This window comes from Oryzias melastigma, linkage group LG13, assembly GCF_002922805.2.
Source record: "Oryzias melastigma strain HK-1 linkage group LG13, ASM292280v2, whole genome shotgun sequence".
NCBI lineage: Eukaryota > Metazoa > Chordata > Actinopteri > Beloniformes > Adrianichthyidae > Oryzias > Oryzias melastigma.
The window spans coordinates 28,978,809-28,996,673 of NC_050524.1; the positions used below are offsets into that span (position 1 = coordinate 28,978,809).

General features: G+C 41.7%; 1 protein-coding gene and 1 long non-coding RNA gene across 3 annotated transcripts; one reads left to right on the forward strand and one right to left on the reverse strand.

Annotated features, from left to right (window-relative positions):
- Positions 1 to 308: 308 nt before the first annotated feature.
- Positions 309 to 11,347, reverse strand: LOC112162901 (phosphatidylinositol-3-phosphatase SAC1-A). Of its 2 annotated transcripts, none has more exons than XM_024298879.2 (20): positions 11,174 to 11,347; positions 10,040 to 10,137; positions 8,436 to 8,510; positions 7,000 to 7,127; positions 6,673 to 6,822; positions 6,146 to 6,205; positions 6,038 to 6,071; positions 5,827 to 5,928; positions 5,673 to 5,758; positions 5,475 to 5,561; positions 4,705 to 4,773; positions 4,541 to 4,620; positions 4,373 to 4,471; positions 4,165 to 4,303; positions 4,005 to 4,074; positions 3,834 to 3,906; positions 2,352 to 2,445; positions 1,054 to 1,146; positions 917 to 974; positions 309 to 727 (listed from the first exon to the last, which is right to left on the reverse strand). In XM_024298879.2, exons 1-20 carry the CDS (start codon positions 11,200 to 11,202, stop codon positions 591 to 593), a joined length of 1,761 nt encoding a protein of 586 aa, XP_024154647.1. In that variant the 5' UTR covers positions 11,203 to 11,347; the 3' UTR covers positions 309 to 590. The 2 variants fall into 2 exon arrangements, with proteins under 2 accessions (XP_024154647.1, XP_024154658.1); XM_024298890.2 differs by lacking the exon at positions 11,174 to 11,347 and adding an exon at positions 11,000 to 11,107.
- Positions 11,348 to 13,850: 2,503 nt separating this feature from the next.
- LOC112162904 lies at positions 13,851 to 15,496 on the forward strand. The gene is made up of 5 exons (XR_002922185.2): positions 13,851 to 14,161; positions 14,450 to 14,490; positions 14,679 to 14,824; positions 15,094 to 15,190; positions 15,279 to 15,496. It is a non-coding gene; the product is annotated as an uncharacterized LOC112162904 (long non-coding RNA).
- Positions 15,497 to 17,865: the final 2,369 nt, after the last annotated feature.

Genomic DNA, 17,865 nt, shown 5'->3' on the forward strand with positions numbered 1-17,865 from the left:
GTTACCGTTTCAAAATAAAAGGCCCAAAATAATCACAGGAAGTTACGGCAGTTTTGTAAATATGCTCTCCCTGTCACATTGAAAGCAGTGATTGTAAAAAGGAGTCAAACAAAAACTTTTTTTCAAAATAAAAGTTGATCAAAATGCTGCTCTTTAGTAGTTTAAAACTGCTTTTTTAATAACCAAGATTGTATTTTAAGGAAAATAGGTACATTTCATAATACTATTTTCCATAATCTACTAGGCAGAAGTAACTTTTAAAGAAAAAAACAATATAGTCTTTAACTTTATACAGAAGAGCCACATGATTAGGTCCATAAACCGTTTAATATGTTCAAGGCCAGTGTGCTGAAGTGACCTCTCAGGGGTAACAACATAACCAAAGGGGTGTAAAAGAGACGACAGAAGAAGCCCAACCGACAGTAAATAAACTGTAATCGTACAGGAATTATTTTTAGTGTAAACAGAAAACCTAGAGCAACGAAAAGGTGCCAGAGGAGAGACAGGATGATGGAAGATCAGTCTGTAGGGTAATCCAGAGGCAGCACGCACGTTCACACATGTTCGCACGCACACACCGGCGCGAACAATCAGTCCATCTTCTCTTTGTGAACCAGCTTCGGCGCGTCCACAAAGTCCTGGCCGTTGAACAGGATGATGGTGGCGGTGATGGCGCTGGCGGCCCCCCAGAAGGTCACGTAGGCCAGGGTCTCCGTCCACGTATCACCTGCACGGATGAACAGTCGTCGATGGATGTTGTAGGGGGGAATTCACGAGATAGATTAACACCTGAGCCTAAACACAAAATCTTTCATAGATTTCAGATGTTAATGCGATCAATGTAATTTCAGTTGCGCCGCTTTTCTCCTTTAAAATCTACTGAATGTCCACTTTTCATATAATAATCACGGCTTACCCGCCATTAGAAGACTAATGATGCACATGGAGAATGCAACCACCATGACGATGGGCAGCTGCAAACAGAAGAGAGAGTCAGAGGACACAAACACGAGCTTCTGCGGCAGCCAGCGGTGGAGCTCCTGATCTACTCACAGTCAGGAACTTCCAGTCCTTCTGCACCCGCAGAGGTGTGGCTCCATCCGAGTCATCCACCGAGAAGTTCCCCAGGAACAGGTCGATGGAGTCCTGAAGCACAGAGGAGCACGGGTAAAGCTGGACTGTTGTGCTGAAAAATTGCTTGAAAACAAACCGTGGTTTCCGAATGTCAACAGTTTAAGAACAATTTCCAGTTTTACTGGTCAGATTTAGCTGATTATTCATTACTTTATATTGTCTGAGTGTAGTAAAGTGGAAAATTATAATGTTTTATGCTAGTTTTTTTGGAGTATTTTGGCATTTATTAAGATTCTTTTTGGCTATTTTGAAGTTTAGCTAATCTTTCAGCTACATGCTAACTGTTTTGGCTAATTTAGTTTTTTTCAGTTTCTTTAGGCTATTTTGGAGTTTAGCTAATCTTTCAGCTACGTGCTAGCTGTTTTGGCTAATTTAGGCTCTTTCAGTTTTTTAGGATATTTTTGAGTTTAGCTAATATTTCAGCTACATGCTATATGTTTTGGCTAATTTAGTTTTTTTCAGTTTCTTTAGGCTATTTTGGAGTTTAGCTAATATTTCAGCTACATGCTAACTGTTTTGGCAAGTTTAGGATTTTCTTCAGTTTATTTAGGCTATTTTGGAGTTTAGCTAATATTTCAGAACCACCCCAGCTGTTTTGGATAAATTAGGATTTTTTCAAAATTTTTAATTCTAAATTAGCCTTTAATATTTTAGCTGGCTATCAGCTTTAGCGTTTTCAACTTTTAGCTTTAGTGATTTTAGCTTCAGCGCTTTTAGCTATCAATTTCAGCATATTCCGCTTACAGCATTCACACTAGCATTATTGCAGGTAATGTTATACATCTAGTTTTTAGTTAGTTTAAAGCTAATGTTGGTTTAGATGTGTGCTTTACATCCAGTTTTCTCATGACCCAATCAGTTGACTAATCTGAAAAAATAATCAGTGATTAGTCGACTATTAAAATAATCGTTTGTGGCAGCACCATTTGTTATATAATTTTTTCCCCAAACTGCGACTTGTATACGTTTTTCCTTCTTTATTATACATTTTTTGGCTAAATATGGCCATTATAACCTCTGCTCAAGATAAAAAAAAATCATTCAACCCTTCCAACATTCAGGTAAGTTTCAATTAGGGTGGACAATCCTCAAATCTACAACCTGTGGTGCTTCCTAATAAAGAATCAGAATAGTCTGACCATTCTGGAGCAGAAGCTCTCATAATCTTCTCAGTCTATCGGGACCTCTACAGTAGCAGAACCTTTCAAAGCAGGTACCTGTCTGAACCCGTCAGAAAAGTTGTTCTTGTAGTAGCGAATCATGGAGTTCCAGCCGTCCATCAGCAGCCCCCACCTGGTCCGCTTTCCTGTCCTGAGGGAGGGAGCAGCGGCCGATCAAACCAGGCGTTATCATAACAATCCATTGACCACATTAGAACACAATATTGAGGATTAATAATTCTTTTTCCGTTTTTTAATCTTTCTCATTCCTGTAGTTCAGCCCTACAACTGGACCCCAAAGTCATCTGTTCGTACGATACAGAACAGCAATGCAGTTATACTGAGCATCCTCAGAGACGGTATCCACTGCCAAAACCTAAAGATATCTGCCATTTTCTTGGAGAAAGAGGGTACAGAAATGACCCCAATGGTCTCAACAGAACTCTTGTACTTAGAATACTGTTGGCCCGAGTGTTTAGAGGCAAACATGACACTCTGTAATGCAAAAAAAAAAGATTTCAAATAATGAAAAGGCTTAAGCTGAAACAGGGGAACCATAAACACGGACAAAAGGCTGAAAAATGGAAAATAATTATACTACTTGTTATTTTTTGGGATTATGTAAAGTGTCTTTTTTTGTATCAGAAAAAGCAGTTTGCTTCACATGCAAAACTTCCGTCACACTCCTGTCCTGTGTGAGGAAGCTCCTGCTAACCTTTAGCCTGTTTGTAGACGAGGGATAAAGTTGACCACAAAACTCAATTGAATTTTAGTCCTTTTCATAAAAAGTTGGATCAGAGTTGCACAGAGTACTCTGAATCTCCGTCATGCAAAGACAAAGGCCTGTAAAATGGACTCCACAAATGAATCCCCCCAGGTGGGCCGTGTGTGGCTTCAGGCCAGCATTTGTCAGGAGAGAACGAACCCCTCAAAGGCCTCAACACCTTATAAGGTCATCTTTACAAAATCTAAGGTTTGAGTGGTCAATGTCCCTGGCCCTGTTCCTGCCAACAAGATCATTTACAGCTTTGGTTTTCAGTGGAAAAGTACTGATTAGGTTGTAGAAGGATCCACTAACTGGTTTTAACGGGTCTGGACCTCCATGTGGGTTAATGTATCAATGCATTTATTAATTTCTTAATAACAAGGTATAAAAGAATTCCTGTAACAAAATATAAAAGTATAAAAATCAAAGTCATTGATGGGTCCAATTTTCCTACTGTGGCTCAACTGCACACTAATAAGTCTCAAAATATTGACCTGGATTAGGAAAGTTTTGCTTTTTTGGCTTAAAGATGTCCTGCCTTCTCCATATCCCACCTTAAAAACAACCCCAGTTGGGAATTAGTCCTTTATTCTATTAATAAATAGACTTGAACAAGTCGGATCAGCGGTTTTCCGTGGAATATTCTCCACCTTTGAAATACAGGAATGGACAGATGACTTTATTTGTGTTCACACAGACCACGTCTGATGAAAGGTGTGTGTACAAAGAGAACAACACTGCGTGTTAGTGTGTGGTCGGTCACATCACTGTACCTGGTGAAGTCTGTTTTTAAGGCTCCAGTTCCTGCATACTGTACAGCACATGCATTGGCATTGTCAGCCCATGCTGGTTAGAAAGCACACACAAAGAACATGAACACAACTCAGGAGCGACACTTTTACTGATCGCACAACGGACAGGGGCAGCTGGAGCGGCGCCTTTACCGTTTTTGTAGGTCTTCTCGAACTCGGCTTGCTCCTCGATGCGTTGCCCCACGTTCAGGATGCCCAACCTCTGTGGACCAGCATAAGCATGGTTCATTCAAGCAAAAAAATTGCTGCAACCTAATAGAATAACTAATGTTGCAGTTTCAGTCGTGGATACCTGAAGCTGCGACTGCAGCGAGCGTCTGGCCAGCAGGCTCTGGATGACATTAGTTCGGTCCAAACAGTCCATGCAGTTGCTGCGAAAGACTCCGCTTTGGTGGCTCATTTCCTTCCCGTCCGAGTTCACCATGAAGTAGCTGCACACAGAGGGAGGTGTCAGCGCCTCCTCACGCTGAGGGGAGGACGGGGAAGATGTCTGCACTCACCTATACTCCTCCTGCGTCTCTGCCACGGCGTCCACCAGGATCTGAAGGCGGTCCCATCTCATGTGGCTGCACTCTTTATGGAAGTCGAAGGCTATGTAGCTGAGGACAGAGGAGGCGGAGTCAGCCTCTGGGCCAGCGTGCATGCGCCCTTCACTCGCACTCACTCACTTGATCAAGCCGCTGCACAAGTCAGCCACCATCTTGTCGAAAGCCTCTTCCAGTGGCTTCTCTGAGCCCTTCTGGTTCACCTGGAAGCAGAAGCAGTAGAGTGGTGAGGCGGATCCTCGCCGCACGCCTGAAATCTCTGAGCTGCAGGGCAGAACTCATCTCACCAGGTTCAGGACGGTCTGCTTCCCGTAAATCAGGAGCTGAGAGTCAAAGTGCCTCTGGAATCCATCCATCTGTGCAGATTTCACAAACCGTAGGTGTCAAGAACGCACACAAAAGTCACAAACCAGCAGGTGTAACACAAACGCAGAAGTGACTGCACAAAAATATGAACAAGAAAACAAAACAAACATGTACCCACAAACACTCACACTTGTGTGCATGCACACAAACACACGCACAACAAAACACACATACGTGCGCACAAAACCGGAAACACTCGCACATCTGTATGCATGCACTAACACACAAACATGCACAAAAAAACCTACCTGTGCCCAAACACCACACACTTGTGTGCATGCACAAAAAATAACACATACATGTGCACAAACCCACAAACACACACAAATATGCACAAAAATAACACATACATGTGTACAAACTCCACACACATTCACACATCTCTGTGTATATGGACACAAATTCACAAAAAATTGCGCCAACGTGCACAAAAACACATATACAATAAACAATAAAACATGCAAGTCTTCCCAAACCCATACACCTGTGTGTGCACACAAACGGACACAAAAACATGCACACAGAAAAACACACATTTACAAACATGCACATGTACACAAACTATTAACCACAAAAAAAAAAGTATGTACACAAATACATAAAAACATGTAAAACTCACAAATAAAATAGAAGGAAACTCACACAAACTAAAAACAAAACACACAAACACACACAGAGTATTTGCTCTTACGTGGTTGATGGTTTTACTGATGATGGGTTTGGGTTTGTACTTCAGGTTGGGCCTCTGACTCCAATAAAACGGCATGGAGCCTCGAGTCTGAGGAGCACACACAAGGAGGTACAGCTTTACAGCAGCTCTGTGATCTCAGCCTCAAAAAGAACCACAAAAATGGTCCAGAACCCGTAACAGACCCAGAATGGACCTGACCTGCACAAACGAAGCTTTAGCTCCCTCGTACAACACGATCTGCTCAGTTTCCACAAAGTTAGCTGCGTGGCCCTCGGAGTCGATGCCTGTAGACAGAGCGAGCCGAGTCAGCGCGGAGTAGAACAACAGAACAGAGAGAGTATTACACACTTACCTCTGACGTAATATCTGACACCCGCGCGGAAACAGCTTCTCCTGGATATGAGGATCCACTCAAAGATCTTCCCGTTGATGCGACACGGCTTCAAGATGATGACTGCACCATCGGGGTCAAAGAAAAGCTTACTTACGGTCGGGTCTCAGGTGGGTTTGAGTGTAAGAGCTGTGGGTTCAAAACTGAGGCAGGAAGCTAAAAAAAAGGATACATCCATGGACGACAGGTAGGGCAAACCTGTGGAGCTGTGATGGACAACACAGCTGGTCAAAAACAAACACGGAGAGGGGATGAAGAGGAGAAGAGAAAGTAGGGTTACCTCAGGCTGTCCAGCAAGTTCTCTGAGGAGATTCCCGTTCCACACAAACCTCTGATCCGCCTGAAAAGCACACAAACACACAGCTGTCATGTACAGATACCAGGAGCTCAGAACCTTCAGAGAAGCACACATTTCTAAAAATGAGAAGCTGTTTCTTCTGTGGACCGAACAAACTGACAGCAGCTTTTAAAGCAGTTTTAAATGAAGTAGTTGTTTGTGAAAATCTGGCTGGATCAGCTGGATCCACACCAGATAACTAGCAATGAATTGTTCAAATCGTTGTGAATCAGGAGCAGACGAAAAAAACCTTGAAGGTGTGACATTGGACCTAAAACGTCATGTGTTCGCCGGAGGGAGACTCAACTTTTGCAGAACAACCTTCTGGAAACGACCCGATACACCTTCCAGTGTTGCACAAAAATATAGGAATACATCCATCTTCTCGCCAGGTTTCTGACCATAAACACCCAGACTCAAAGCCCCCCTGATGTGTTTGGGAGAGTAAAGTCGTAATCAGGAAGCTTCACCCTCTCCAGCAGACTCATCTCCTGGAAGTCGGGGCTGGTGTTGGCCAGTCGCTGCAGCGTGTGCGTCAGGTCGAAGTCGGTGCAGAAGTAGAAGCCGTCTGTGGTCAGAACGTTGTTGATCATGGCCAGAAAGGTCTTGTTCTCCTGAGACTGTAAGCACACAAACACATCCCAGTTTTAAGTAAACTTAAAGTCTCTAACATACTTTTCTTGAATTTGAGGCTTTTACTTTGACATCTATTTTACAGAGGACTGCTGTGCAGGAACCAACATGACGCAGGAGAGGAGCATGTCAGATGAAGGTTTAAGAGAAGCAGCCACTCTCACCTGCGTCTCCGAGAGGTGGAGCACGCTTTTCTTGTAGGAGATCATATCAAAGTCGACGACCTTCCACACGGCGTGGCCAAGGATCTCGCCCACTTTTTTCTTCCTGGTGATCACGATCAGGTACATCCCTGTGCGGCGAATGGCCTCAGTCAGAACAATGTTTGCAGGTTAGAGCTGCCACGATTAGTTGACGAATCGGCAATTAATCGACTATTGAAATAGTCGACGACTAATTTAATTTTGATTAGTCGTTACTTCATGTTATATGGAGTCGGAGTGTAGTAAAGTTTAAAGTTATAATGCCATTCTGTTAGCTTTTTGGACTATTTTGGTATTTATTAAGGTTTTTAGGCTATTTTGGAGTTCAGCTAATATTTCAGCTGCATGCTAGCTGTTGTGGGTAATTTGGGATTTTTTTGGGCTGTTTTGGAGTTTAGCTAATATTTCAGTCACATGCTAGCTATTTTGGCTAATGTAGGATTTTTTCATCTTTTTGGGGTATTCTGGAGTTTGAATAATATTTCAGCTCCATGCTAACTGTTTTGGCAAATTTAGGCTTTTTTTCAGTTTTTCAAGGAAATTTGTCATTTAGCTAATATTCCAGCTGCAAGCTAGCTGTTGTGGCTAAATTAGAATTTTTTAGGCTGTTTTGGAGTATAGCTAATATTTCAGCTACATGCTAGCTGTTTTGGCTAATATATGATATTATTTTTTTAGTTTTCAAGGCTAATTTGGCATTTAGCTAATATTTCAGCTGCATGCTAACTGGTTGGCTAATTTAAGACATTTTTAGGCTGTTTTGGAGTTTAGCTAATATTTCAGCTACATGCTAGCCGTTTTGGCTAATGTAGGATTTTTTCAGTTTTCAAGGCTAATTTGGCATTTAGCTAATATTTCAGCTGCATGCTAACTGTTTTGGCAAATTTAGGCTTTTTTCAGTTTTTCGGGGAAATTTGTCATTTAGCTAATATTTCAGCTGCAAGCTAGCTGGCTAAATTAGGATATTTTCTAGTGGCTAAATTAGGATATTTTTAGGCTGTTTTGGAGTATAGCTACTATTTCAACTGCATGCTAGCTGTTTTGGCTAATGTAGGCTTTTTCTGTTTTTTTTAAGCTAATTTGGCATTTAACTAATACTATCACCTTTACCATTTTTAGCTATCACTTTCAGCATTTTTAGCGATCAGCACTAGCATCTTCAATGGCCAAATTCAGCTTAAAGCATTCATTTTTAGCATTATTGCAGGTAACGTTATATAACTTATTTTCTAGCTACTTTAAAGCTATTTATGGCTAAGACATGAGGTCTAGATCCAGTTTGAGCATGACCAGATTAGTCGACTAATCGGAAAAAAAATAATCGGTGATTAGTCGACTATAAAAACCCTAGTTTGTGGCAGCACTAGTCTGTACAGAACCCAAGTGTCCTTAAGTACCTGCGACCAGCCGGATGGTTCCCATGATGCCGAAGATGGGTTTGGTGACCGCCGTTGGAGGGAGGTTCGCCTTACCTGTGGGAACAGGACACAGGTGGAGCTGCTTTTTGAAGTTGGAAAGCTTATTTCACGCTTAAGTCATTTATAAGTCTCAAAGCTATCAAGATTTTTTCATTGTTTGCCCAAAAATTAGTGAGGTTGAAGATCAGGGAGGAAAGGTCTATTTTTGCAACATTGGGAAAGGGTTTCTGTTCTCTGGGTGACGAGGAAACCAAACTGGAATATTCTTCCGAAGCTAGCCGAGGTTGGCTTCTTCTAGAGCGCTTCAGGAGGAAAACTTAAGTTTAGAAACTCCTGCAATTATTGAAGCTTTGGTAAGAAACGACTATTGCCAGACGAGTTGGGCCTGATAAACATGGTTAAGTAGCCCCGGGCTGTGCCTGAATTCTCTGATAAAATTCCTCCCATCTCCTTTTAGTTAGGGAGAAAGAAGAGCAGACGGGAGAGATCCGACAGGAAACAGAGAAAGAAAGGAGATCTGCACATTTGCAGGACTCTATTTCCTGCAGCTTATCAACAACACAGCAGAAGACTAATCCGACGACATAAACGTGCTTATAGCAGCAACATGTAAAACATGCTACATTTAAATAAATTCAAGAAAACTTCAATTATACTCCAAATGACCCACCCCACAGGAGAAATCTAAAATATACAGATAAACAGATTTAAGCTAATTTTTATCTCATCTGCTGAGCTGAACCTTCGTCCAGACCAGAGTTCTGCAACCTGAGGTTCCGGAGCAACATGTGGCTCCCTGGTTAAAGATAAATAATCATTTTGAAAATCAACCATAAATTAAAAGCTAAGTACAAAGGCAAAAAAAAAACTAAGCTTCATCCAACTCATTCATATACAGTTGAATGACAGGATGTATAACCAGTCAAACTAAGTGGTCATATTTTTTTATTTTTGAACAAATTCCATAATTTTAAGTGCACTTTATGGGCAAAAAAATACACTACTCATTTAATTAGCTCTGATTTCATTTTAGTTCGCTAGAAATTACAAATTTCTGACTGAGATGCATCACAATTACATTTTCCGCATTTATAAAATACTATTTGACAGTGTCTTATTTTGAAAGTAAAATTGTGAGCACCTCATTTAAAAGTTTTTAACTGTTTCATATTTTGGATGCCTATTTTTCCCTTATTTTTATATATGTAATAATATAAATTAATGCAATATCATGACAATTAGTGCCTTATATTTCTAAAGGATGAGGTGAAACTTTGTGCCTGGAATGGCTCTTTAGGTGTTGAAGGTTGCAGACTCTTGGTCCAGACGTTGGTTGTGACAGAGCGGCGTCCATCATCTGGAGAGATGGTGACGAAGGTGCAGCAGAAAGCAAGAACGATCCGGATGTTGGAGCGGTTGCTGATTGATGGGGCTAAACTGCTTAAAGCAAAAGTGCCAACAGCTGCTAGATTGCTGTATCTGCTGATACAGAAACTCAGGCTGCAGACATTTCTGCAAAGATTATCTCTTTTTTTTTATTCTATGGAGTCTTATGTGGGCCTTCCCTGGTTCGGACTTCCTACCTGTTAGTGTCATCTCGTTGGACACCCTATCGATGGCCAGCACGGCATCCACCCCTTCATCGCAGGCCTCGATGAAGAACTTCTCAGGAGTCGTGTGTCTGTAAGAAGTCAGGGAAAATAAAAACACTTAATGTCATCAGAGGATGCAGGCTTAAACGTGCAGTGTAAAAGCCTGAGTCAGCAACTAACTGGAATGAACATGTTCATGCTCATGTCTCGGTCGTGTCTCTCTGCGACGCGAGAGAAGACGTAACTCATAGATCTGCAAACGCAAAGTCAGCGAAGCACTTCTTTGTTCATCCATGCAGGGAAAACCAGAAGGCCTGAGCACTTCCTGTGCAGCCGCTTGACCTCCTCAGGGATCAGGGGTCTGTGGACCAGTTTGAGAAACTCTACTGTAAACCTCATGGAAGGAGGAGGAGGAGGAAGGGGGAGGTGACTGCCAGGTCAGCTGCTTCGCAAACACAGCAGCTCCATTGTTGGTTTTTATAATCTGGACTCGGACCAGGTGAGGAGTGACAAGTGTCAGCGAGAATGAAAGGAAATAAGGCAGAACTGGTGGAAGGAGATTGATGGTGCAGGTGATAGGGTCAGATAGAAGCGGACGATTCTCTGTGGCGACCTCTAAAGGAAGCAGCAGAGAGGCAAAGGAGCAGCACACCAACCAGGTGAAGCGAACAGACAAACCAGTTCACCTGGTCAAGACCCAACCCGCACCTGAACCCCCTGCAATCCCGCACACACCCTCCAGCAACGGGTGCGGTGGCTCCGTGGAAACAGGGTGGCTTCTCTGCGTAATAACGCGCAGAGATCCAGTTAAGATACCGTCCATAAACTGCCAACTTCAAGCTTCGAACCAGCACCAGTTCGAGTATTAAACACCACTAAGTGGTTGAAACCGAACCGCTCACTGGGCTGTAGCATCTCCGTTTGACCCGGAGCGGGTCTGGTTCCGCATACCCTCTGAGCCTGTCAGAGAACTTGAAGCGTCATGTCATCGCCCGCCGCGGCGCGTGAACACCGGAGGAGCGGCGCGTGCCAAACGGCTGTCACTCGGCGGCACCGCCGGTCAGACTAAACAAAGACCCGCGGAAAACCCGCAGAAGCACGAGGACCAGAACCACAAGAACTTACAAGTTGTATCTGTCGAAGGCGGTCGCCATTTTTCCTCCTTGCGTTTGGCTGACCTCACTGACGTCAGCACAGTGAGATCCGCGCGGGTTGCCAGATATGAGCCAAGAACCCTCAGCACGGAGACGGAAAAAGAAGCGGCTCGCGCTGCTCGAATGTCAAGAAATATCGAACCTGGCGTCCGGAGGAGACGTTATCTGGGGGCGGGGCTTGAGATTTGGAGCTCTTAACTGTCACAAAGCAGAGTATGTTCGCTGTTAGGTAATAAATATTAACGGGACTGGTTTCAAAACGTTCGCACATTTCAAACACAGCCTTCAATTGTCTTCATTTTATGTAATTTTACTGCATTAGTTTTACTTAACTTACTGGAGTTCATGCCTTTATGTATTTCTGTTTTATTCATGTATGAAAATAAATAAAAACTTCCATAACACTAATTTAGGATTTTATTTTGAAAATATTAAAAACAAGATATAAAAATTGACAACAAAGTTTTAATTGCCATAACCAGATTGAACAGATTATGCAATAAAATATATAAGTAAGCATTTGTATTTGTACTTCTGAGGGTTACTGTACAGAGTCAGCAGTTTTATTGAGTGAAGTCATCTGCTAAATATAGTCTACAAAGGAAAAGAGGAAACAGAAAAAAATATTTCCTCTTTTTACATTTTAATCGCAAAAGCTGTTGTCACACAGTTTGTTTTAATATTCAGCTTTCCTCATAATTTATGGAAGTACTTATTCTTTTTGTTTACCAATGAACTTTACCTTTTAACTTAATCATCTTTTGTGCTATTTTCAAAGCATTCCCAGTGATTGTTTAATCATAATCATACCTAGCTAAAATCAATAAACTTGTGTTGTTTTCTAGGTCATTAGTTTCTGGAGAGTGGCAGTAGTTTATTGGAAATTCACCTCTGAAGTGTAGGCTGGACTGTTTCGTGGAGTAAGCTTTCACTCATTTCCCATCATCCATTTGTTAACATTCTCCCCAGCTAGCATAATGCCCCTCACAACACCAATCTAACTTTACTGGTACAACAAAAATGGCAAGCAATATTGAAGCTATCCAGCTGTATAGTTTTGAGCTAGATACCAGCTCGGAAAAGAAAATGAAGATGTACATCATGTACGTCTTCATTTTTTCATCATTTTCTACATGTACATGGATGTAGTGGTCCACAATGCACCATAATGGAACGGAGCAGGGAACTTCTTTCATTATTAGAAAAATGCTAAAGGAGATGTTGAAAACACCAAATTCATAGTTTTTGTCAACTGGGTCTTTAGAGATTGCCACAGATAATCCTCCATCTAATCAGATTCTCTGAGTATTCAAGATAAATTAATAAGTAAAAGAGGTGGGATAGTGGAAAAAAAACAAACAGACTATATCCACCCAGCAAAGTGGTTTAAAAGTGGGCAGAAAATGTGGGCCCCGATCTGGTTTGTCTGCTGGTTCTGGCCACACCTGTGTTTGCCCACATTGACTTAAGTAGGGACCCGATGGGTTAGCTCGCTATGCTAGCCTAGCCCCCAGTGGACAGTGTAGCGTGCTAGCAAGCTCTGCTGAAGCGAGCTAGCAAGCTCCACTGCAGCATGCTAGCAAGTTCATCTGTATCATGCTAGCAAGCTACTATGCAGCAAGCTAATGAGCTCTTCTGCAGAAAGCTAGCGAGGTCCACTGTAGCATACTAGCAAGCTCCACTGTAACAAGCAAGCGAGTTCCATTGTAGCATGCTAGCGAGCTCCACTTTAGCATACTAGCTAGCTCCATTGTAGCATACTAGCCAGCTCCACTGTAACACGCTAGTGAGCTCCACTGCAGTATGCTAGCAAGCTCCTCTATAGCAAGCTAGCGAGCTCTACTGTATTGAGCTCCTCTGTATTGAGCTTGAACGCTACGCTGTCCACCAGGCGGCTGGCTAGCATAGCGAGCCAACCCACTGAGTGTCCACTTAAGAAAATGTGGGAAAACACAGGTGGGGCCACCACAGAAACTGTGGACAAACCCAACTGGGGCCCACATTTTCTGCCCACTTTTAAACCATTTGGGGGCCACTTGGCTTTGCTGCCTAGCTACAAACGTTATAAAATTTAGTCTCTACACATCCTTTTTTATTTGCTGTGCTGTCAAACACAGAAAGAAGAACGTTAATAAAAAGACTCAAAACTGAGATTTTTTTCCCATGCAGGTAATGTTTTAATTTACAACATGAAGAGGATTGGAAGCGAACCTTTGCTAAAAATTACAGTGAATGTTTAGTTTCTGGAAAAATGTTCAAAGTGTTGTAAGCAGAATCGTTAGGCAGAATGTCAAGTGGCAAAACAGAGATTCACAGTTCTATACCTTTAACTCTGTACATTAATCAGGAGATTTCATGTAGGACTATCTTACGAAGCACAACTTTGATGACGAAAAAACTTTATCTTATAAAGAAAGGCGTTCATTAACATTAATTTGTTTAGTCTTTGGAGGCTAATTACAAAAGAAATCTAAAAATTAAGTATTGGACTGGATCAAATACTATAAAGCTTTAGTTTTAATAGTCAACATTCAGCTAGATTACTGCTCATCTTTTAATATTTTAAACACCTTTGCTACGATATAATAAGATATAAAGTCCAATTTAAGCGTACAAACCGATGGCCTTTTTTTTTTTTTATTAAAGTCAGGCAATATGGTGGTCACCTAAAGAACAACGGACCCACTATATAAGCAGTGAGAAGCCTCATTTCCAGTCTTTCCAGGCTTAACTCTAGTCGAAGTGGCTCGTTATTTTTTTGGTGGGACTGAGGCGTAGATAGCACGTGTTTGAAAACTAGAGCGGGTTACAGAGTGAGGCCGGTCCAGTTTTGTGTGATTCAAAAGGTCTCCTAGGTTGCACTGTCGTTGTTAACCACACGTACAGGGTCCTGAGCGGATCAGCACGTGGCGAAGCGATGAAGCTGCACGAGGCTTGTTGGAGTGCCAACAAATGGAAGGTGAGCGCCTCTTAGTCGTTTAAAGAATGTCCAACCAGCACCGAAACGGTTTATTTTACACATTTGTTTTTATTACGAAGCAGAGTCATTTTTTTTTACTCTTCAGTTTATGCAAGAGTACGTTGTGTGCGTGCGCCCTCTAGTTAGTAGTCCGCCCTGCTTTAACTACAGGAAGTGCATTTTTAAGACTCGTTTTTCAAAATAAAATTGTAGCTGGCTTTTCTTTCTGGATTAAATGACACTGAACAGTCATGATGCCTCTAACAGTAGGATTTTCTTGTGTTCCAGGATCTGCACAAAAAGAGTATGGGTGGTTTTGCTCTCTTAGGGTAAGTTTTAATGATGGTCTTTTCAATAATGTACCATAAATATTGAAATGCTGCTCTGATGATTCACTAGACTAGAGTCTCTGATTGTCCATGAAGCTCTTTCACAGTGCACTGAGCCTGCATATCAGGTCATATTAAATGCAGCTTAAGCCAATGCAACACCCCTAATTTTTCTATGTATTCTGCAGGTTTGCATTGGGGTGAACATGGAGTTGTCTCCCAACGACTAAACATGGTCTGAAAGGCCGTTACAGCCCTGCAATGGCTCGACATCCGCTCAGACTGTCCCCTGTTTTGGGGTTGTCTGATATCGCAGAAGGCGTGTCTTGTTGCGGTGAGTAGAACTGCTGTTGTTGGTTCAGCAGTGAACCTGGACATGCTGAATGAAGCGGGCAAACAGCAGGGGCCGCTATAAATGTGCTTTATGTGCTGCTTCAGCTTGCTTGGGGTTTCTTCTGTCCGACTGGTCTGTGATGATGCAGTTTTCGGTTCTCCTGATCTTTGCTGATGTTTACTCGCAGCGCACTGAGACCAGCAGCAGCCAATTGCAGACTCGGCAGGTTCAGACAAGGTCTCACTCACTGATCTCCTATGTATTTTCAGATCTGACCAATGATGGCTAATCATGAGTTAAATGAAGGTTCAGTGCCCAGTAGATCCAGGCCTGTTTATGTTGGAAGCACACCCCAGACATCACCTGGTAAGATTCGATCTCAGTACAGGGGTTTGAGATCAAATGGACATAAGTAATGGACTGCAGTTGAACCTTTTTTTATTTTTCCCCACAGGTGCCTAGCCATGAAAACAGTCATGGGAATGAGCACAGCTTCTGGACTGATGTTTTGGTTTGAAGGGGAACGTGTGCACATGCTCAGATCCTGCTGTGACTAAAGATTAAACTTCCTGAAAACTCTCATTCCATTTTATTGTCTTCAACTTTGAAACTTGTACATCTTTTAATGAATTAATTTTTAAAGTGTGAAATAAAAGCTGCATGACTTAACAATTCTGAGAATTGCTTACTTGCATACTAAACACTTTTGGGAGGAACATTAAATAAAAATGAAACAAAGAAAATGCAAGGAAAGAAATTTATGACTTTAAATCTAGTAAATTTACAAGAAAGTCATAAGTATGACTTAATCTTGTATTTTTTTGGTGGGCCATATCTCATATGACAGTATCAGGACCACCAAAAGACAAAAAGTAATATTACAAGATTAAAAGTTTACAACTTTCAATCTCTTAAATTCACCCGTTCTTTTTTTCGAAAATTTACAAGATTTAAAGTAGTAATTTAACTTTTTTAAATGGCCCAAATACCCTGTTGTACTACACCCTCTACCTCCAGTCTCTATTTTAAGAATTGTAACGTTTAAAAACTTGACAAAAAAAAAATGCACTGCCTTCCTTTCCACTACTTTCAGACAAACTGAAAAGTTTTTTTTAAAGGTTCAGTAAAAGTGCAGTAATTTATCTTTTTTCTGCCACAAGAGGGCAGTTTAGTACCACTATTGGGAGTGCCTCCATATCTGAATCATTGATGGAGATGATTTATTGATTATTGATCACAGTGATACAGAGATGATTACTGTACACATGTCCCTACAGGGATATTTAAATATACCAATTACACATTTTACTGATTTTTGGACTGGGATAGGAAGGTGAAATGCCCCCAAATAATCTGCAAATGTACAGTTAGAACATGAAAATTTCACACATGAAGGACCGAGCTGTGTTTATATTTTTCTCAATTTGATTTAATTCCTTAATTCTGGAGCAACATTTATTTTCTCAACACAATGAAAGGAGTCCAACAAGCCCTGTTTTTTTAGTTTATCTCTAAAATTTGTCTCACAGGAGTGTAACGATGAGTGGCTGAAGACGCCACATGCTGCACCACATCCAGTGGCCTATTTTTCTCTGACACATAACAGATTTTTTTTGGCCCGTTTATCATAGAACAAAGGTTGGTCATTTTTTTACTTGTCTTGTCCACCAACATTCCCTCTGTAACCTCCTTTTTGTTGTAGAACATGTTGTTGCTCATCTGAATCACCTCTGAGTCACCTGTGTAGACAGTGACGGGGTCAACATGGGTGCTTCGCCAATGGGTCGGCTATGGGGGTGTCGTGTGGTGCAACAGGGGCGCTCCAAAGCTGCCCAGCAACCACACTGCCATAAACAATCACATCACTGACCTTAGATTTAAACTACTAACAGTGTTTGGTGAAATTAGTCAATTATGCAATTTTACTGAGATTTGCAGATAAATAAAAATTTGAGTGTTTTATAATCTGGTTACAAAGATGATGTGTGACACTCATCCTGACAAGATGCTAACTTGGTTTATTATGGTGAGAAAACAAACAAAAAAAAAAAGACTTTTTCCGTACAGTAAAAGAAATAACTAAAACATGTGCTCAAAGATTTGGTTTGGTTGAAATTACATATTTGCAACGCATTCAAATCAACAAGAAAAAATATTTGTCTAAATGATCTGGCAGAGACATCCAGGGCATGAAAACACGCCAATCGTGCACTTTACCGAGTTGGTAACTCGGCGAGGTGGAATGATTTGGCATTGAGCACGTGGTCGGTGTTAAGCACCATGACAGGCAGAGAGAAGGATTACACCAGACCTCGAGGTTCTTGTCTCTAGGAAGGAATACCGCTGAAACGCTCCCATTGGTAGAGCCCCACAGATCCTGGGGGGTCGTGGGGAGTGCAGGGGGCTTGGGTAGTGGGGGGATGGGAAATTGAGGGTAAGCAGAAGCATGCGGGAAAGATGAAAAACAAGCCAGCGTGGCCCCATCCAGCCTTGTTATATTCCATCAACTGTTTAAATTTTCAAGTTGCGTCGGGCTGGTTTGTGGGCGGACTCGTCCGCACGCAGCTGCATGGAACAGAACGTTCTCTGCTCAAAAGCAGAGCTTTTATCACATATTCCTGCAGTCAGAAAGTTTTACGCCCAGTTAAGGTGGACGGATCAGAGAAATTAGGTCAGTTTGAAGAACATCGGTTTCCCCAAAGTCTTCCTTCAGTTTTCAATCGAGGTCACTATGAGGAAAATCTCCAGTCTCCCTCAAGTTGTGGTAACTTTTTATGTTGTCATGTACATTTAGTAGATTGGGGTGCCCATAGAAACAATTTTGAGTCCTTGGAGAACGGGCAAACGCGACACTGAGGACTCAAACTTCACCACAGAGTAACAGAAATTGTTTGACTCCATCAAACACTTTTATTCCATAAAATACATTTTTGGAAACACTTTTTAATAAGATTCAATAACAAGTTTTTTGTAAACACATTAGCAAACATTATAATGTAGGGTTTTATTTATTAGTATGTTACGTCCTACAGTCCTTCAGT